This window comes from Notolepis coatsorum (genome assembly GCF_963971535.1).
Source record: "Notolepis coatsorum genome assembly, chromosome: 2".
Classification (NCBI taxonomy): domain Eukaryota; kingdom Metazoa; phylum Chordata; class Actinopteri; order Aulopiformes; family Paralepididae; genus Notolepis; species Notolepis coatsorum.
The window spans coordinates 149,036,064-149,058,306 of record NC_140166.1 but is presented as its reverse complement, the minus strand read 5'-3'; the positions used below and the strand labels follow the sequence as shown (position 1 = coordinate 149,058,306).

The window sequence follows — 22,243 nt, the reverse complement described above, 5'->3', positions numbered from 1 at the left end:
TCTCTCTCTCTCTCTCTCTCTCTCTCTCTCTCTCTCTCTCTCTAGTAGCCAAACTTTACACTATAAAAACTAACTGGATATTGGCTGGTGAAAATGCTGAGTGGCTAGTGACTTTGGAAAACCACTAGCCACAGTGGCTGGTGAGCCAAAAAGTGAATGTCAAGCCCTGGATGTACACATGTACCAAAGCCCCGGGTATCAAACCCCCGGCTTGCCTGGCTGATGTATAAACCACCTGATTCTGTTTCTAGAGAGCTCCCCGAATTGGAGGCAGGTGAACGAAGGCATGACGGCAGAGGAGAGAGAGAGGAGGATGGCACTCGCCAGCTGTACAGTAGTACTGGAGGACTGCCTGAAGGAGGCGCTGTCTTTCATCCTGGAGGAGGAGATGAAGGCTGCTTATGGAGATCTTTGGAAGATGTATGATGATGTTATTATTATATTATTATTATTATCTTATTATATTATCCCTTTTACACCGGTGCTGTGTTCTGATAGATAGTTACACTGTGGATAATTTCTGATATATTTTTTGCATGCAAACGTTTTCTCTGTGCTCAAGGTGGCTCCATATTTGTTTTCACTGTCGCAGAAAATACCCCACATTCAGCGCATGTAGAAACGTGAGCGGTGTGTTGAAGGGCTGCTGGTGCTCAGTTTATTCAGCACCAGAACTTAAATAATCAGTGGAATAAATGACACATCATCGCTTCAACTAACTTGGTGGTTAGGATCCGATAACGGTACTTAATTGAACCTCGCAGGAAGAATAGAACTCGCGGGGGAGCGGTTGGAAGATATTGTCGGGGGAAGTTGTAACTAAGGCTGAGACGATATGCCATTTGGAAGAATCAATAAATCGGGACAAATTATCGATAAATATAGATTTTTTTTTTTTATTATTATCTCCCCCCCCCCCCCATCCCACTGTTAGTCGTTATGCCAATTCCCAACCCCCTTCCTGGTTGTTGCGCACTCCCCCCCCCCTACTGTTGGTCCGGGAGGCCGGAGACTGTCACATGCTTTCCTCCGACGCATGTGCAGCCAGCCGGCAGCCAGCCTGGCAGCGCAGATTCTCACCTGGAGAGTGTAATGTGTGGAAGGTCACACTACCTCCCTCCAGATCCTACCATCGCTGTGCAGGCGCCCCGACCGAACTGTAGGGGTCGCTGTCCACAACGCCCAGGACCCACCCATCAGCTTTCCCACCCCTAACACTGCCAATTGTGTCAGTATGAACGACCAGCCAAGCTGATAGCAACGTCGAGAGCTGGATTCGAACCCAGCGTCTCCAGTGTTGATGGCGAGCGCCTTGCCCACTACACCACGTAGCCGCCCAAATATAGATTTTTTTAATGATTATTTTGCATGTGTAAATTTCTTTTTTATAAAATACATTTTTAAATACTTTTTTCTTAAAAGATAATATATATAGGAGCGCCTGGGTAGCGCAGTGGAGAATGCACTCGCCTACCACCACAGAGACTCTGGGATCGAATCCAGCTGTCAGCGGTACCTCCGGCTTGGTCAGTCGTCCCTACTAACACAATTGGCAGTGTTAGCGGGTGGGAAGCCGGTGGGGTATGTGTCCTGGTCGTTGTAAACTGCGGTTCCTACTGGTCGGTCGGGGCACCTGCTCAGCAGGGAGGGGATCTGGGGGAAATAGCGTGAACCTCCGCACGTGTTACATTCCCCCCAGTCCTCACTGTCAGGTGAAAAGAAGCGGCTGGCTGACTCCACATGTATCGGCCGACAGTAGGGCAATGAGTGCAACGACCAGGAAGGGAATTGGCATAACGACGGGGGATGGGGGCAAAAATACAGAAAAAGTGAGAATAATAAAAAATAATATATATATATTTAACGTTAGTGTGCGTGTCACGTGCACTCACTGTAGTTTTTGCGATGCTGTAGTTGGCCCATGACACACACGAACGAACTAACGTTAAATAATATAATTGTTTCCTTTTTAAAGAGTATTTTAAACTTCATTTTATAATATTTTTTTTTTACACATGCAAAACTTTTTATAAGTGACACCATTTATCGATTTCACGCAGTTATTGATAATTATCTATAAATCGATAAGTGGTCTCCGCCTTAGTTGTAACACAGACGCGATCCCTAGCGTCCAGAGAGGAAGGTTACTTTCATCTTGTGGTAAATCGCTGCGGCTGACGGTAGTGGGAGCTCACGTTAGAAGTCCAGTACAGCAGAACCAACCAACAGTAACCAAGCGAGGAGGGAATCGACGGCTCACTCTGCGCTTTAACGTTGTTTCCTCTGTCCGCTGAGTTCACCGTGGTCTTGTCTGTCGTCTCCCGTCACCAGATCGTCCTGCTGAAGCCCCCCTGGTCTCTGAGGGACGTCCTGAAGTGTTTCAACAAGCACTGGTTCGCTGTCTTTGGGATCGTGGTTCCTCGGAATCAGCACCAGACAGTGCTGAGCCTCACTGACTTCCTCTACTCAGGTATTTGATTTGATTTGAAAAAAAAAATACAAGATTCCAGAAAAACGTCAAGGATGCTACACAAAAAAGTCAAGACTTATTTCCATTGTTGTCCTTGGTCTCAGGCCCTGTTTAGACGGAAACGCTAGCAGGTGAATCCGCAAAAATATTTTTTCGGATGTGCCTTTCGTTTATACGGAAACAGCGTTTTTACGGGGTGAAACCGCAAAAAAGTGAGACTACCTTCCAGGGTGGAATTCCTAGAAACGATAAACCTTTGCGCTCTCATCTAAACTGTCAAACCGCATAAAACGATGACGAAAGGGTTGTCAAGGCTCTCGTCGCGCGTACTGCTTACATCACAGGCATGCGCCAGTAGCCTAGAAGCGTAAACAAAGCATGTCTGATTCTATCCATGGCGATCACCTGAAGGCTACATTGGCAGTACTTTTAAATACACAAGAATCTGTCCCGCGGCTATCACAACTATCATGCCGCGTTCACGTTACGTGGGAAGAAGCGGAAGAACCAGCTTCCTACTGGGAAAAACCATTCACGTCAGCTTCCTAGTGGTAATTCCTACTAGGACATATGGGATTTTTTTATAGACCCCGATATCTCCCACTTCGCGTCACGAATTGCGGAAGTATGGATGTGGGCGTTTCAGTGTTCTATATATATATCTATGGTTTCATCGAGTCAATGCGTGAAGGCTTCCTAGTTGTAGCAACGAGATGTCCTCTGGTTCTTCCCACGTAACGTGAACGCGGCATAATGACTGGACCCACTGTCTGTGAGTGACTCTGCTTTGGTCCAATCACATTCCCCACCCACAGTCTGCGAATCAGAGGCAGAGTAGGGCGGGTCTTCACAGCACGTCATGTGACATATGCGCCAATCGTGTGACAGCGGGGCTCCGTCTTTACAGCCTCGTCTGCATGGAGAATTCCATCCCAAAACGCTAGTCTAAACGCAAAATTAAAAGTGAGACCGCAAGACTACTTTTGCGGTTTCTGTTCAGACTCTCTCCGTCTAAACGTAGCCTCAGACAGACAAGCAATACAAAACATGACCACAAATAACAATTTGACAAACTACATAGACATGAAATATGGGGGGGGGGGGGGGGGGGTGCAGGATGTTGCCTGTCCTTGCGCCTCACTTTCACTGAGTGGAAAATGAAGATTGCGGTCACACAACAGCAGTGCTTTGCTACTGACCACTGAGTCATACTGCGTTCAAAGAGTGTCTTTGCAGGATGCTGTCTATTGTGACTTTATACACGTCTGTAAATTGGCCACCGTTCAAATGCATTGGCTTGCACTTGTTTTCAACGTCTGACTCCTCCTTATTTGATACACCTGTTAAAAGGGTCATCTACTCCTTCGCCATATCTCGCTAGAAGTGAACGAGATTCGAAAATGGACAAATGTATCCCCCCCTCACTACTTTTAAGGACTCTATAGGGAGGTGTAGTGGTTACGTCATTGCCGTTTTTCATGTTCCACCCTATGTCCAACGCAATGTATTTCCCCATTGCCCATTTCTAAATCGGCTCGTTTTAAAACAAATAAAGCATTAACATTTGCATGGTGTACCTTTCTGTGCATATTCATCCACAATATATAGCTCAACATGAAAATATTCGCAATTAATCATAGGAAAAAATCGCCAAATTTGATTTCAATCAAAAATGCTTAAACAATAATGTTAGTGATAGAAGGGAACTCATTTTGTGCAAAAATGGAAAGCTTGTCAATTTCCATGCGGCAGAATTGTTACAATAGCCGATAATCCATTTTCCCAATGATAAATCCCTATACGGGTGGAACAACCAGTGACGTCAGACTACACCTCCCTATTGCAGAGTTGTTTACACACACCTGCTACTGTCACCCAGAACTGAGTTTGTTCTGCTTCATGTCTTGCATGCCTTGTAATTTTATTTGGTTGTTTGTGTGTGTTTTAATAATTTCCCTGCTCTCTGTGATGTATGCATAATTGTTGTGTCCAATCGTCTTATCTGGATTGTTCTTTTTGTGTGTGGCGTGTTCCGTTGGTAGCGATCAAAGCACGGAGGGGCACCCCCCCCCCCCCTTTCATGCATCCATGATGAAACATAATACCGATAATCTAGCGTTGATTTCAGATTGATTGTCGATCCAAGCGAGGAATGGCACGCTTTATAGCGAAATGCACTAAAACGCTGTTTAGTGGCGTTTCCTGGGATTACACAGAATTACTCTAAAACTATACTCCTATAAAACGGGAATGTATTGATGAAAAAATTATCTGTTTTTTGCATATTGACCGGAAGAAACTCAATGAAAATCGACTATTATTAGATCCATAGCTATAATATTTAATATAGTTTTAGCACTGCAAACACCGGCATGTATCCCCATTCATTATAGCGCTAGCACACACAGCCATACGCCCACAGCGACCTCTGGCGCTGAACCAGTTAATTGACCTGCATGGTTAAATAAAGGTTAAATAAAAAAGCATCGGCCCCCAGCACATTAAAGGAGCGTTGAGTTCGAATCACCAATATCGGCACCGTGAGGTTGTTGCTCAGCAGCGCCTCGATGTCGAGCCCTGAGTCACACTGTACTGAAGAAACGTGTGCTGCCGGGGCAGGACACCGCCTGTCTGTCCTCGGCGGAGAAAAACGGCAGCGCCAGCTTCTCGCTCAACCAGAGAAAAGCAAATGGAATCAGTATTAAACTTTATATAAAAACTGTCGGGTATTAAACTGTGTGGGTATAAAACAAGAAAGACTGTCAGGATTAAAAAATGTGGAGGACCCAGGCCTAGAACTGCACCCTGAGAGAGGGAACTGCACCCTGAGCGCGAGGTTTGAAGGGTCAAAGTGGGTATAAAACAGGAGGGAAGACTGTCAAGTTTTAAACTGTGGATACCAAACAGAGAAGGTAAAGACGACTTTAAACTGTTAAACAGTAATCCAGAACTATTTTATTGCACTGTAAAAAGTTTATTTTATGTCTGCACTTTATGTGCACTATTTTACTGTCTATTCTGTCTTACTCTTTTTATTATTGTCTATTTAAAACGGAATCAAACCATAAACAAGGTGGCCTGTTGGGATGTTAAATTCTAATGTGAAAAACGATATACCTCATCTCCAGTACCTACTCTACTTCATTAACGAAAACAAAGCACTCATGCACTTGACCAGGCCCCGCCCCAGTGTCCCCCTATAAGGCACCAGGCATGGTCACACTCGCCCTTCCTCGGGAAAACATTTTCCATCAAGAAAAACCCCATCAAGGGACCTCAGGGCGCGCTAAGAGCGAGACGCTCAGCCAGTACTCGTATAACTAGGTTATATAAATAACCTATCGTTATATGTTCGTACTGGCGAATCGCGTCTCGCTCTTTCGCCATATCGAGATATTGGGACAGAGCAGACGTGTGGCCCGACAAATGTACCCCCTGAGGACCCGCAAGCCCTACCACCAGGGGGGAGGAGGGTCCCGTCACCCCCCCTTCCTAGTGAAGAGGGTGCGGCAGTCAACTCCACCCAAGTGCGAAAAAGAGGGAACTAGAGACCCCTAAAAACGCACAGCACAGGCGGGACCACGTGTGACACATCACCTCGTGGCACACACCCACACACCCCTGCTAACCCACCGAAGGGCGGGACGCAGGGGAGGTCCCAGACCTCAGAACCGCCTGGGAGACAGAACCCCCAGTCATGTCCATGAGGTAAAACCTAACGAAGGGACCCGGGGAGGACCAGGAGGCCGCAGCACAGATGTCCTCCACCGAGGCCCCCCCTAACAAGGCGGCAGAGGCCGCCACCCCACGAGTGGAGTGCGCCCTGACACCCCTAGGGGGGGCCAGCCCAGCCAACGTGTAGCAAAGGGCAATGCCCTCGCACAACCAATGGGACAGGCGCTGTTTCGACAGTGCCTTACCAGCACGAGAGCCACCGTAACAAACAGCTGATCGGTAGCCCTGAGGTCCTGAGTCCGGCTGAGGTAAACCCCCAAAGCCCGGACTGGACACGACAGGTGAAGGCTCGCCTCTAACTCACCAGTGCGAGGAGGCGGATGAAACGCCTGAACCACAATATCCCTGAAGCGAAAAGAGCTCCGGATATTTTTTGGCACGAAGACTGGATTAGGCCTCAGAGTCGCACCGCTATTGACACGAATAGACATGCACTCAGGCCGCACCGAGATAGCACAAAGCTCACCCACACGCTTAGCGGAGGTGATGGCCAGCAGGAATGCAGTCTTGAAAGACAGCTGTTCCAAAGACGCCTGCTCAAGAGGCTCAAACGGGGCCTCGGACAACCGGTCGAGGACCAGTTGGAGGTCCCAACTCGGAGACAGAACGTTTCACCGGCTTAAGGCGCCGAGCGCCAAGCAGGAAACGCTTCACAAGAGGGTGGCTGAACAACGTAGCGCCCTCAAACCCCTCATGACAAGAGGATATAGCCGCTTCATATACCCTCACCGTCGAAGCCGACAGTTTATCCAAAATAGACTGAAGGAAGGAAAGGACAGCGTCCAGGGGGCAGGACACCGGGTCCCAGCCCCCCACCTTACACCACTCTTGGAAAATACGCCACCTACCCGCGTAAACCGCGATAGTGGAGGGAGCATGCGCGTTCCGGATGGTGTCGACCACAGAAGGGTCCATCCTCTCCAGACTCACCCTCTCACCAGCCAAACCATCAGCGCCTGGCTCAACACCGGGAACTGCCACAGAGACCCGTGTGCTTGAGAGAGGGCCCGCGATGACCAAGGAACAGGCCACGGCGGGGCTACCAAGAGCTGGATCAGGACCGGGAACCACACAGCTGCGCCCCGGTCCGGCGCGATCAGGATCAAGGTCCTGCGCGCGTGAATACTTTCGACAACAAATGTTTGTTTCCGCGTTCGAGTTTTGCGCTCTGATTGGCCAGGTCATGTGACATGTGCGCCAATCGCGGGACAGCAAGTTCTGCGCCGATTTCCGGGTCTAACAGCCTGCAAACTACCTGCCATTCTATCGCCATGCTCTAAGACAAACTCTAACCTTAACCAACTTCGAAAGAGCGCCTAAGCTTAACCAGTGTATAAACTTGTGGTCCCACGATTGGGTGTACATGTCACATGACCAGAAATGACCTGGCCAATCAGAGACGCGGAAACAAACATTTGTTGTCTAAAGTATTCTGGCGTCCTGCGCTCCCGACGTACCCGCTCCAACAACTGACCTATCAGATGTATGGGGGGAAAAGCGTACAGAATCCCGGGCGGCCATGGATACATCGAGAAGGCATCCACCCCCAAGGGAGGATTGTCCTCCCGACTGACCCGAGAACCACAAGGGGCACTGGTGAGACTGTCTGCTCGCAAACAGATCCACCGAGGCTTCCCCGAAGCGGTCCCAGACCTGTCTGACTATGTCTGGACGTAGACCCCACTCGTCGTGATGAAGACCGCCCTGCGACATCACATCTGCGCCCACATTCTCCCTGCCAGGGATGTGGAGCGCCCTCAGGCTGCGCAGATTGCGAGACGCTCACAGCCAGAGCTCGAACGCCACCCGGTGCAGACGGATGGAGCGTACTCCACCCTGTCTGTTGATGTACGCCGCTGCCGTCGTGCTGTCCGTCCTGACCAACGCGTGCTCGCCCACCACCAAGTGGCCGAGCCGCTTGAGGACCAGGAGGACCGCCTTCAATTCCAACACATTGATGTGCATAGCAGACCGGGCAGCATGGACCGTCCAGCTGCCCCCCACTGCGTCGGTCCGACACGTCCCCCCCATCCCGTGAGGGAGGCGTCGGTGAAGACCATGACGTGTGACCGCCTGCCGCCCATGGGGACCCCGCTGGTGAGGGTACCAGGCCTCCTCCATTTGGCGAGATCCCCCCGCATCGACAAGGGAACCTTCAAACGTTTCCACTTGTCTCTCACCGGGTCTATTTTTATATTGGAAAACCACCTCTGTATCCTCCTCATGAAGAGGAGGCCAAGAGGGACCACAGAGTGAGCAGATGCCATCATACCGAGCAGGCGCATCACATACAGTGCCGTAACCGCCCCGCCAGGACGGAGACCCCCGAGCGCGTCGAGGATAGACACTCGCCGCTGCTCCGAGAGGGTTGCCCTCATGGGCCTTGAGCTTAGAACCAAGCCCAAGTACTCCACCTGTTGACTGGGAAGAGGCGTACTCTTCTTCCAGTTCACAGCAAAACCCAGCTTGGTGAGGAATTCCACCACCAGCCTGGTGTGAGACCTGGCGACCTCCTCCGACCGGCTGAGGAGCAGAATGTCGTCGAGATAGAAAATAATTTGTATCCCCTGACGACGTAGAGGCTCCAGCGCGGTCTCTACGCACTTGGTGAATGTGCGGGGGGCCAGAGAGTAGCCGAACGGCAACCTCTGGTATTCGTACGCCACGCCCTGAAACAGGAACCGTAGGTATTTCCTGTGAGGAGGGAAAATCGGGATGTGAAAATACGCATCCTTCAGGTCTATGGAGGTGAACCAGTCTCCCACCCTGACAGCGTTTAACAGGTGTTCAATATTCTGAACCGTCTCGCCATAATCAGACGATTGAACGCGGACAGATCCAGTATAGGTCTGACACCTCCCGTTTTTTTGGGCACCAGAAAATACCGGGAGTAGACGCCAGACATCGCGTCCTCCCGTGGGACCACGACTACGTCTTGCTTCGCCAACAGAGATTGGATCTCGTCGGCCAGAGCTGTCACTGCTGCCGACCCTGACAACAGGGTCTGCACCAAACCTGAAAACGGAGGGTGGGGTTGTGCGAATTGCAAGGCAAGCCCCCGCCTCAACGTTAACTCTATCCACTTTGACATATGGCACTGCTGTAGCCATAAGTGATGATACTCCCAAAGCGCACCCGCCGCCCTTTGGCGCTGGCCCGCTAGGAACTGTAGATAGTCCCACCCGCTGTGCGTAGCCAACTCTGGACCCGCTAACCGTGCGGGCAGGGCATTTCGTGGAGTCGGGACATCGGTCCCTGATACAACCCACGAGGCAATCGCACCCAAGGGGGGACCCCGACAGAAAGGGCCGGTTTGATACGGGAGAAGCTGACATCATACCAGGTGACAAGAGCTCCCCCACTGTACACCCCTCCAGCATGGACCGCTGAGGAGCTATTCTGCAGCTGGACATGCAAGGTGTGAGGACCCCATGGGTTCCTACACACCGTAGCCCTGCAGTGATATTACTACCACCCAAATCACGCGCGCCTGCCAGACCACTACCCGGCTCTCCGGAGTGGGAGGCACTAACGTGATACCGGGCCTGGCGAAGGCGAGGTCGGGGAAACCCACGCTGAGCTTTCTTTCGAAGAGGCCTCGAGTCCCCCTGCTGACAACCTTTGAAGGTGACAGACGTAACACCAGGCTCACCAATCGCAGACGCAGAACGCGTGGCGAGGGAGCCACGTGACAGCACAACATTCTCACGGACAGACCCAGGCTCAGATGCAATGCACGTCCATGATGGAAAACGAAAAAAGAGGAAGGGCGAGTGTGACCATGCCTGGTGCCTTATAGGGGGACACTGGGGCGGGGCCTGGTCAAGTGCATGGGTGCTTTGTTTTCGTTAATGAAGTACAGTAGGTACTGGAGATTAGGTATATCTCGATATGGCGAAAGAGCGAGACGCGATTCGCCAGTACGAACATATAACTGTGATTTTATGTCTGCACATTATGTGCTCATTTTATGCCTCTTTTTTCTGTGGTGAAGCACTTTGAGCTGCAGTTTCTGTATGAAAGGTGCTATACAAATAAAGATTATTATTATTATTATTATTATTATTATTATTATTATTATTATTATTATTATTATTATTATTATCATCAGTAATAGTGGAGTTGGGAGGTTGGCATCATCCTCTGCTGACGGGATCGGGACAACGTCTCTCGCGAGTCACGCTGTTTCTATGTGCAGTGAAAACTCTGTTTCTATGTGCAGTGAAAACTCTGTTTCTTTGTGCAGTGAAAACTCTGCGAGCAACGGGTCCAATGGTCTAACATGCTTTGCATCCTCGCCATTCCTGTATACCCACGTCTCTCTCTCTCTCTCTCTCTCTCTCGCTCGCTCGCTGTGCCAGTGCCTTACAGAACTATATACAGAATAAGATCATCAGCTGAAATGGGACAGAGAAAAGTGTGTCACAAAGATGCTGATTTGTCTAATACTGCTGCAAATCTGTCTGTCTGTCTGTGACCTTTCTCTTTCTCTCTCCTTCTCTTTCCCTCTCTCCCTTTCTCTTTGTATCTCTCTCCCTCTCCCTCCTTTTCTCTGCTGAAGTGTATTTCTCTATCCTTTATCTATACAGGGTGTGGTGTGTGTGTGTACATGTGAGGATTAGAGTTAGGCCATGTCCTGACAAACGGTTTTGATCTTTTTCGTTTTCATTTAGTTTTCATTTAAAAAAGGTTTCCGTAAAAACGAAAGTCTCGAGAAATAAGTGCGTGCCACAAATTTACAAAATAAATGTCTTTCCTGTTTTAGACGTCACTCTTTTATTTTGAAACCCCCCGACCGGAAGTGTTATCGTTGTTTGTTGCTAGCAGAATAACTTGTGTCGTCCGGTTTCCCACCCGCTAACACTGCCAATTGTGTTAGTATGGATGGTCGGCCAACCCGGAAGCACCACAGCTTGATTCGATCCCACTGTCTCTGTGGTGGTAGACAGACGCTTAGTCCGCTGCGCTACCCGGCCGCCCAAAAGTTGTTATTTAACGTTACCTTAGGATACCACTGTCTATTGTATTTAGTTAGTTAGCTATTTAGCTAATGTTGATAGCATTGAATAGCATCAACGCTAGCTGGCTGGCTACAGCTCAACACCAGCCATGGGAATACTATTTACTAAATTATGGAGGCTTTTTAATCGTCAAGGTAAGAGAGGATTTGTCTTGATCAACTGAAGGCGTATGCTATGGAACAGTATGTGCTTGGCTACTACTTGGGTTTTCAGAAAAAGGCCCGCTATGTGACGCTAATCTCTAGCTAGTATCGTGTATTTCATCACAGTAGCCTCCCGGTGTTTAATAAACACTTCTAGCCAGGACATATCTGGACATATAAGACATATATGTATCATGTTTATTTTTTGTTGGCTTGGTTTGCGCTTGCGGATTAAGGGAGATGTCAATCTGTTGTTGACAGGCACAGTACATTTAGCTGTAAAAGCCTGATCAAGCCGGTTTCAGAAAATAGCATCTTCAGGCTCCCAGAACGCAGTTCCGTGTGGATGAAAGGTGTATACGATCAAATACTTTGACTGATACTACCGAAATCGGTTTCGTCTGGACATGGCCTAGAGTAGACTAAGGTTAGGATTAGGCATACTAGTGTGTGTGGTCAGGGTAAGGTGCTAGGGAGTGAATGTAAGGCAATACAATGTCCACACAAGTATACAGTAGTTAAAGTGTGTGTGTGTGTGTGTTGGGGGGGGGGGGGCTTGTTGTCCTAACCTGGTCTCTGTGTTAACAGGTTCTCTAGCATGACTCTGGACTTTTCTCTCTACGCAGACTGGCTCTCAGCCAGGTCTCAGAGTAGGGCAAGGAGAGGGAGGGGGGAGGGGGGAGGGAGGGAAGAGGAGGGGGAGAGAGGGAGGGAAGAGGAGGGAGGGGGAGGAGGGAGGGGGAGGAGGGGAGAGAGAGGAGGGAGGGGGAGGAGAGGAGGGGAGAGAGGGAGAGGAGAGGAGGGGAGAGGAGAGGAGGGAGGGGGAGGGAGGGAGGGAGGGAGAGGAGAGATAAAGCCTCACAACACATCCAGGAGTGGAAAAGTACTGTGCTTTTCCCCTGTGTGAGTGTGTGCAATGCACGTGTGTGTGTCACCATACAGAGAGAGAGAGAGAGAGAGAGAGAGAGAGAGAGAGAGAGAGAGAGAGAGAGAGAGCGCCTAGCAGGAGACACACACAGTCTTGAATGCTGTGGGTCTTTTATTGTCACTCCAGTCCTTACTATGTCCTTTACCTCTGTCATCATAGCAGCATTAACTACAGTCTGCATACTGTACTGTCATCATAGCAGCAGTCTGCTTACTGTACTGTCATCATAGCAGCATTAACTACAGTCTACATACTGTACTGTCATCATAGCAGCAGTCTGCTTACTGTACTGTCATCATAGCAGCATTAACTACAGTCTACATACTGTACTGTCATCATAGCAGCGGTCTGCTTACTGTACTGTCATCATAGCAGCATTAACTACAGTCTACATACTGTACTGTCATCATAGCAGCAGTCTGCTTACTGTACTGTCATCATAGCAGCATTAACTACAGTCTACATACTGTACTGTCATCATACTGTACTGTCATCATAGCAGCGTTAACTACAGTCTACATACTGTACTGTCATCATACTGTACTGTCATCATAGCAGCGTTAACTACAGTCTGCATACTGTACTGTCATCATACTGTACTGTCATCATAGCAGCATTAACTACAGTCTGCATACTGTACTGTCATCATAGCAGCGTTAACTACAGTCTGCATACTGTACTGTCATCATACTGTACTGTCATCATAGCAGCGTTAACTATACACACATTTTTAGATTCAATATGAATTTAGATTATTTATGTGTTAAATAAATGTGTTCGTACTACATGTGCGTCAGCATCTGAAGTCACTCTGTCTGCAGGGCCAGTTGGAGGGCTGGAAGATCACTCTGCCTACCACACCCACAATAGAATCTGAACACCCTTATAGAGATTTATTTTTTATTTGCCAATGCGCGACCCCATTGTCACCTACCCACGACCCCACTTTGGGTCGCGACCCGTAGTTTTAGAACCGCTTCTCTAATAAATGCTCTGACCCTTTCACACAGAACATGAAGCTGGCCTTTTTCATGTGTCTGTCTGTCTGTCTGTCTGTCTGTCTGTCTGTCTGTCTGTCTGTCTGTCTGTCTGTCTGTCTGTCTGTCTGTCTGTCTGTCCTTTCTTTCTTTCTTTCTTTCTTTTAACGTCTGTAATATGGTGGTACTTGGAGAGCCAGCTACATTCTCAGGTGGTACTTGGTGTAAAAAGGTAGAGGTAGGTACACTACATGGCCAAGTGGTATGGCATTGGGATTGGCCGTTAGGATTAGGCAAGAGAAAGAGAGACCTAGTTGCCCTGTATTTAATGTACCTTTTCCCCTCTATTCCTGATTCTGTATTGAGATTATTATGTACCGGACAAACATAAACACAAGCTAACACTGGATTTACTGGAAAGTGTGTGTGTGTGTGTGCGTGCGCATGTGACTGCGGGCACACCGACAGAGGTCAACAAGACACTCACAGCTGTGCAACAAATGGAACCTTTTACCATTCAATAAAATCTGCGCCTCCTCCTCCATTCTTACATGAGCGGTGTGTGTGTGTGCACGTGTGTGCGTCAGTGTGTGTGTCTGTATGGTGACCTGTTGGTGTGCGCACTCTCCTTCCGTTTGCCATTATTGCTTGTTACATCTGAGGTGTATTTGTGTGTACACGTGAGAATGCATGCACGTGGGTGTGTGTGTGTGTGTGTGTGTGTGTGTGAGCATGCGTGATTAAGCCTATGTGGGCTTTTTCCGCTCCCCAGGGAAGCCAGTGGATGAGAGCTCCATGGCGATGGCTGTCCGTCAGACTCAGGACCTGCTGCAGGCGTTTGGGGGCCGGTCGGCCTACGGTGGGCGTGTCCCTGCAGCCCTCTCCTCATTGGACGGTGTCATGCAGAGGCTGCTACCTCAGGTCAGCAAAGGGAACATGTAATGGTTAACCCTTTCACTGCTGCACTAACAAACGGTTTAACCCTTTCACTGTGACAATACACATACGGTTAACCCTTTCACTAACGGTTAACCGTCGGTAGTGTGATAGTAAAGGGTTAACCTTCTGTAGTGTGGCAGTGAAAGGGTTAACGCACTGCATCCTTCTGCTCTGTTTTTTATTTTTTTTTAATAAGATGGTACTTTCTAGATCCCATAGGCCGGAAGGACGTTTTGATGGTGGTCGTCACTTTTTTGAGGCAAGCTTCGAAACTATAATAATAATAATAATAATAATAATTAGGGGTGCACCGATATAACGGTCGCGTATCGGTATCGGCCGATAATGTGCCTTGTTGACTGCAATCGTCTTATCGGCCGATAAGATCAAATTTACCGATGGCAGTGGCCGATAATTATCCGTCAATTTCAGTAGCGTACCATGGGGTTTCACTCAAACAAACTGCACAACCCCCCCCCCCACTATACTGTATGTGTTACTGCATCAACGTTATGATTAACAAAGGCATTCGTTTATATATATATGTAACATCAACGTTACATATATATTACTATTGCTATTGATAAATCTAGGTGTCATTGGACTAGAATAAGTCAAATTAACTTACTGTCTCGGAAAAGTCTCGAGTAGAGGCAATGGCGGACTTTCCGGAAGTAAAAAAGCAAATAAGCGCTTCCGATTGGTGGTAAGAACAGCAGAGGTGGGTGCAAGCGGTGTGACGTAATTGGCAGAATCGACTGTCAATCAAAATCGTTCCGTTGTGGTCTACCTGACATGCAAACTCAAAGTCTTGAGCAAGACAAGTTAGTCTGTTAGGTTAGTTATATGAAAGCCAGTGAGTATTGTATGACTCAGACTTCAGCAATAATTATGAGCATTATAAAATAAAACACACATGGCATGGTGGAATACCATAAACATATTTCTTGATGTTTCCTTTTTTTAAGTAAGTATCAGTGAGCACAATTTGTAACGAAAAAAGAGACGTGTAGCCTATTTATTTATTTATTTATTTATTTATTTATTTATTTATTATTATTTTATTTGTTGTGCCATGCCTAAAATAATAGTTAAGCATAGGGCTAAAACATTTTCACAATAATATAATTTTTTGTTATATGAAAGAATGTTACAATAGAAGTTTTTCTATACTGATTGATTGATTGATTGATTGATTGATTGATTGATTGATTGAAAACGTTATTAACAGATTGCAGAATGGGTACAATACAGTACAGCTCAATACAACAACTGCTAAGACTGGAGGACGAAGACCAGAAAAAGACTGGAGGCTTGTTTACATAAGGGTCCTCTATTTTCAATTCATTAAAACATTTAGAGACATACAAATATACAGTACTATGTAAGAGAGAGAGAGAACATCATGAAAATAGAATATTTTATTTTATATATTTTCTTTTTATAAAAAGAATTGCCAGGGCACAAATATCGGTATCGGGCTATTGTGTTATTTGAACAATCGATATCGGCTGTGAATCTTCATGTCCGTGCATCCCTAATAATAATAATAATAATAATAATAATAATAATAATAATAATAATAATAATAATAATAATAATGCTAATGCTAATGCTAATGCTAATGCTAATGCTAATGCTAATGCTAATGCTAATAATAATAATAATAATAATAATAATAATAATAGACAGAATAAAAGCAATGCAGAGAATAAGAAAAATTGTCAAAGCAATGCAGACAATAACAATACAACAAATATGATAACATGGTCATCATTTTCACTTTGAAAAGTTGTTTATAAACCTTTTCCTTACTTTTAAAGGTAGCATCTGCAATGTAAAAAAACGGCGACCTCTAGGCAGAAGAGCCCACTTGGTATTATTGCACTTTGTTCAAACTGTTTTGCTTTTGTATGAGGTAGGGCTAAGTTGAATGGTTTGAAGCTGCAATCGTAATCGATGCCAAAATCGGTATTCAAATGCCTTTTTACACCCCCCCCCCCCCCCCCCCCTCCAAAAATAAGAATTATCCCAGGAAATAAGAATTAGCTCATTGAAATAATAACCCTAAACAGTGAGTTGACCTGCCCAGCAGAAATAGAGCAGAAGCTCTGCATCACTTTTCAAGCTCATGCTCACAAAACAAAGGTTTTCCACACCAGCCGATTTAAGCAGAGTTTTTCAAAATAAAGAATATCTCTCTTGTGCTTCATTTCTGCTGGACAGGTAAACTCACTCTTGTTTCTGCTGGACAGGTAAACTCACTCTTGTTTCTGCTGGACAGGTAAACTCACTCTTGTTTCTGCTGGACAGGTAAACTCACTCTTGTTTCTGCTGGACAGGTAAACTCACTCTTGTTTCTGCTGGACAGGTAAACTCACTCTTGCCAATACCTCAGCAGTTGCCTACTACGGCTTTACGGGGTGAAAAGTGGGATTCGGATAATAACTGAAATGTGGTATAATATAGTACAACACAAAACAAATGCATTAACTGACCTTTTACAAATGAGCTGTTAATAATTAGTTACCAATTTACTTAATAATAAATGAGGAATAGTTGCAACTTTAGAATGCTGTCCCAATAAGGTCTATAAACTATTGACATGGTCGTAACAAATATATTTACTAACCTTTAAATAATGATTTGTTACTTATTTCTTAAACATGTATTCATTTGTATTTAGATAGGTCACCAGAAGGGTATACTTGTACTGAAAGTTGTAACAAACATTTAACAAGTCATTAGTAAGTAGCTTGTTCATGATCTATTAACTATTTATAACAGACAAATCATTAACAAATTAGTAACAAACATTTAACATAACTCATTAACTAACCATTTGTAAATGATTTATTAACTATTTATAAAGGATAGTTATTATAAAGTGTTATCTTGTTTTTTTTAGTTGTTCTGTATAAAGAGACTACTGTATCTCACTTTGTCTGTATAAAGAGACTATTTCACATTGATTATGTCTGTATAAAGAGACTATTTCACATTTATTAGGTCTGTATAAAGAGACTATTTCACTATCTGTATAAAGAGACTATTTCACTTTGATTATGTCTGTATAAAGAGACTATTTCACATTTATTAGGTCTGTATAAAGAGACTATTTCACTTTGATTATGTCTGTATAAAGAGACTATTTCACTTTGATTATGTCTGTATAAAGAGACTATTTCACTTTGATTATGTCTGTATAAAGAGACTATTTCACTTTGATTATGTCTGTACAAAGAGACTATTTCACTTTGATTAAGTCTGTATAAAGAGACTATTTCACTTTGATTAGGTCTGTATAAAGAGACTATTTCACTTTGATTATGCCTGTATAAAGAGACTATTTCACTTTGATTAGGTCTGTATAAAGAGACTATTTCACTTTGATTATGCCTGTATAAAGAGACTATTTCACTTTGATTATGTCTGTATAAAGAGACTATTTCACTTTGATTATGTCTGTATAAAGAGACTATTTCACTTTGATTAGGTCTGTATAAAGAGACTATTTCACTTTGATTATGTCTGTATAAAGAGACTATTTCACTTTGATTATGCCTGTATGAGAGGCTATTTTGTTTGACTATAAGCCCATTTATTTTGTTGATTAACTGCCGTCAACAATGTATTTTGTTTTTGTATCGCGGTATATTTTGATACACTCTCTCTTATAGCTACATAGCCAGCGGTGTTGCTGTATGACACACTGAGGAATCATGTTCACTAGAGACCGTGGGTTTGAGACCCAGAGGAAGGGACTCTCACACACTGACCCCTGTAGTACGGCAGGGGAGACGTGACGACCGCGTGACTGACGTGACGACCACGTATCTCTGTGTGTGTCATGCAGAGCCTGGCCCCGCCCCCCGGTGACGCCGTCATGCAGAGCCTGGCCCCGCCCCCCGGTGACGCCGTCATGCAGAGCCTGGCCCCGCCCCCCGGTGACGCCGTCATGCAGAGCCTGGCCCCGCCCCCCGGTGACGCCGTCATGCAGAGCCTGGCCCCGCCTCCCGGAGTGTCCGAGCAGGACGTGTGGACTCTGTTCACCGCCATGTGGAACAGACTGCTGGAGCTCAGGTGAGCTCAGGGGCAGGCAGACGGGAGCTCCCAGGAGCCTTCTTTTGGGGGGTGAATTAAAGGGGACATGCATTGCTATTCCTAGCACTATTTCGGCAACTTTACACAATTCCTGTGAGTCTATTGAACACATCTGTAAGTTAAAAAAAAAATTCATTGTTTTATATTTCTAATGAAGTACTCAAAAGCCTAATTTTCCAGCCTCAGGATTTCAGGCTATTTTTGGATGGGCTCTGCCCATACTAGCAGAATGCTTTGAGTGACAGCCACCCACCAAATAGCTCCGGCCATACTACTCTACTAACGCCAAAGTGAACCTAATACACAAACAAATATGGCTCAAGCATACGTTTTCGAAAACAATACAATCCACAAAGGGATGACACCGAAGCAGGTACCCATGCCATACGATTTTGGGAAAACAAATGACAGGAAGAATAAGATTGCTCTCCCAATCTGTCTAACACACACACACACACGGCACTTGTACTAACGACGTTAATTAGGAACATAATCATTAATTCGCAATACACACAAGTAGGTCTACATATATACAATGAAGCACAGAGCTAAGAACATTAGCTAAGCTAGCTTGCTCTCTCAGTCCTATAACACACACGCACACACACACAGTGCTTGCACTAACAACGTTAGTAACGTTAGATTTTCTTGGCGCAATAAACAGAGCTAAGACCCCCCCCCAAACACACACAAGGAACATAATCATTAATTCGCAATACACACAAGTAGGTATACATACGGTATATACAACGAAGCACAGACCTAAGAACGTTAGCTAAGCTAGCTTGCTCTCTCAGTCCGTCTAACAAACACACACGCGCGCGCACACACACGGTGCTTGTACTAACGTTAGACTGTCTTGGCGCACACACACGGAAGAGTACCGTAATACACAAACGGATGAATGAACGAGGTCTTACTGCTAATTAACTAATTACGACGTACTGTATGTACTTACTGATTCGATGCTTTCTTTCGGTCTCAAAGACTTACATGCTAGTTCCATTCTTCTTTAGCAACAGCCAGGAAATCACGGAAGCATAAAGTACCTCGTCTTTGCAAAAATCCAAAAACGAACTTGGTCCATTGCTGGCGAAGCACGAGTTCCTCAGGAAAAATGTGCAAAGATGTATTAGCAGCTTTTTACAGCACATTGCCTGCATGTTTTGCTCATATTATTTATGTTAGGCTAAGTCACTGCACTTTAAGTCACTTTGGTCTGCTCTAGGTAGATTGTGGGCGGGCATTGGCTCCAACCACAGAGCCAATCCGATCACAATCAGCACCATCAGGTCCTTGTTACGTCACCTTGCGAGTCAAATCAGAATTACCTAATTCAATGGAGGAGGAAATGGTCTCAACTGAATTAGAGGAATCCGCCAATATGGTAATTAGAGACACAGACCCATTGATACTAACCCCTATTTTTTTTAAACATCAAAGACAATTAAAATTATACAAAAATAATATCAAAAACAAATAAAAGGGGGGACAAAAATCAAATAAAAAGGAGTGACATGGGTTCATCGGTCCATACATTGTTTATTTACATTTCAATTTCTTTTCTTTTTCATTCTTCTGTGATGTCGTTTCCTTTCTTCCTATATTCCTCCCACTTTTCCCATTTTGACAAAAATTTCTCCTCTTGCAGCCTCAGCATATGTGTGATTCTCTCCATTACCTGTATCCCCTCTATTATCTCTGTCCATTGTTCCTTCGTCTGTGCTTCTACCCTGTACCACAGTTTAGTTGATGCTTTCTTGGCTGCTACTAATAGTATATTAATGAAATATTTGTCTTCTCCCTGAATTTCTTTCTGTGACAAGTTCCCTAGGTATAGTACTTGACCTGTCTGGGGTATTTCATATCCTACTATTTCATTTATTATCCCTCCTATCTCCTCCCAATAGTTTCTTATTTTTTTTTTTTATTTTTTTTTTGATATTTTTCCCCCTCCATTTTCCTCCGATTTTCTCCCATCCCAATGTTAGTCGTATGCCAATTCCCAATCCCCTTCCTGGTCGCTGCGCACTTACCCCCCACAGTCAGATCATCTGGGAGAGTGGAGGCTATCACGTGCTTCCTCCGACACACGTCCAGCCAATCAACCGCTTCTTTTCACCTGGCAGCGCGGATCCTCCCCGAGAGGGCGTAGCGTGTGGAAGGATCACACTATCCCACTCAGGTCCTATCCGCGCTTAGCAGGCGCCCCGACCGAACTGTAGGAGTCGCTGTTTACAACGACCCGGACCCACCCCGCCAGCTTCTCCCACCCTCTAATACAGCCAATTGTATTAGTGTGAACGGTGAACTGGTGACAACCCCGGAGCTGTGAGCTGGATTCGAACAGGCGAATCCAGCTCACAGCTCCGGGGTTGGTGACGAACGCAATCTCCACTACGCCACCTAACCGCCCAGTTTCTTATTTTCTGACATTCCCAGAATATGTGTGTGTGGTTCGCTACTTCTTGCCCACATTTTCTCCAACATGGCTTTTGTGTTGGCGTGTAATTACTAGAGATGTTCCGATACCATTTTTTCCTTTCCGATCCGATTCCGATACCTAAGCTTTGGGTATCGGCCGATACCGATACTTATCCGATACCAGTGCATACATTAAAAAAATTAAAAAAAATATTATATAAATTATAAAACTTTTTTTATTTTTTTTATATAGCTACTGTTTTATATATACTGTTTTTTAGTAATAACTATAAAGTAATGGTATTTATTCAACAACAGGTGATTGTATAGATTAGTATTAGTATCAGTAATTGAAAACTATCTCAATGAGTTCACCCACGGAAAGGTTGTTGGCACATTAGTTCCACACGGACATTATTCGTTGCTGCACTTGCTTCCACAATATGTTAGTCGTATGCCAATTCCCAATCCCCTTCCTGGTCGCTGCGCACTTACCCCCCACAGTCAGATCATCTGGGAGAGTGGAGGCTATCACGTGCTTCCTCCGACACACGTCCAGCCAATCAACCGCTTCTTTTCACCTGGCAGCGCGGATCCTCCCCGAGAGGGCGTAGCGTGTGGAAGGATCACACTATCCCACTCAGGTCCTATCCGCGCTTAGCAGGCGCCCCGACCGAACTGTAGGAGTCGCTGTTTACAACGACCCGGACCCACCCCGCCAGCTTCTCCCACCCTCTAATACAGCCAATTGTATTACTGTGAACGGTGAACTGGTGACAACCCCGGAGCTGTGAGCTGGATTCGAACAGGCGAATCCAGCTCACAGCTCCGGGGTTGGTGACGAACGCAATCTCCACTACGCCACCTAACCGCCCAGTTTCTTATTTTCTGACATTCCCAGAATATGTGTGTGTGGTTCGCTACTTCTTGCCCATATTTTCTCCAACATGGCTTTTGTGTTGGCGTGTAATTACTAGAGATGTTCCGATACCATTTTTTCCTTTCCGATCCGATTCCGATACCTAAGCTTTGGGTATCGGTCGATACCGATACTTATCCGATACCAGTGCATACATTAAAAAAATTAAAAAAATATTATATAAATTATAAAACTTTTTTTATTTTTTTTATATAGCTACTGTTTTATATATACTGTTTTTTAGTAATAACTATAAAGTAATGGTATTTATTCAACAACAGGTGATTGTATAGATTAGTATTAGTATCAGTAATTGAAAACTATCTCAATGAGTTCACCCACGGAAAGGTTGTTGGCACATTAGTTCCACACGGACATTATTCGTTGCTGCACTTGCTTCCACAATATGTTAGTCGTATGCCAATTCCCAATCCCCTTCCTGGTCGCTGCGCACTTACCCCCCACAGTCAGATCATCTGGGAGAGTGGAGGCTATCACGTGCTTCCTCCGACACACGTCCAGCCAATCAACCGCTTCTTTTCACCTGGCAGCGCGGATCCTCCCCGAGAGGGCGTAGCGTGTG

At 45.7% G+C, this 22,243-nt stretch overlaps 1 protein-coding gene across 1 annotated transcript in view; it reads left to right on the top strand.

Annotated features, from left to right (window-relative positions):
• swt1 (SWT1 RNA endoribonuclease homolog) overlaps positions 1 to 22,243 on the top strand; it is a gene marked incomplete at both ends in the record, with an annotated part of 109,094 nt that overhangs the window by 10,758 nt on the left and 76,093 nt on the right. Inside the window, 4 exons of the mRNA XM_084308342.1 lie at positions 252 to 430; positions 2,332 to 2,470; positions 14,047 to 14,195; positions 18,070 to 18,296. Of these exons, the coding sequence (XP_084164468.1) occupies positions 252 to 430; positions 2,332 to 2,470; positions 14,047 to 14,195; positions 18,070 to 18,296 (694 nt within the window). The remainder of the gene's footprint in view (positions 1 to 251; positions 431 to 2,331; positions 2,471 to 14,046; positions 14,196 to 18,069; positions 18,297 to 22,243) is intronic.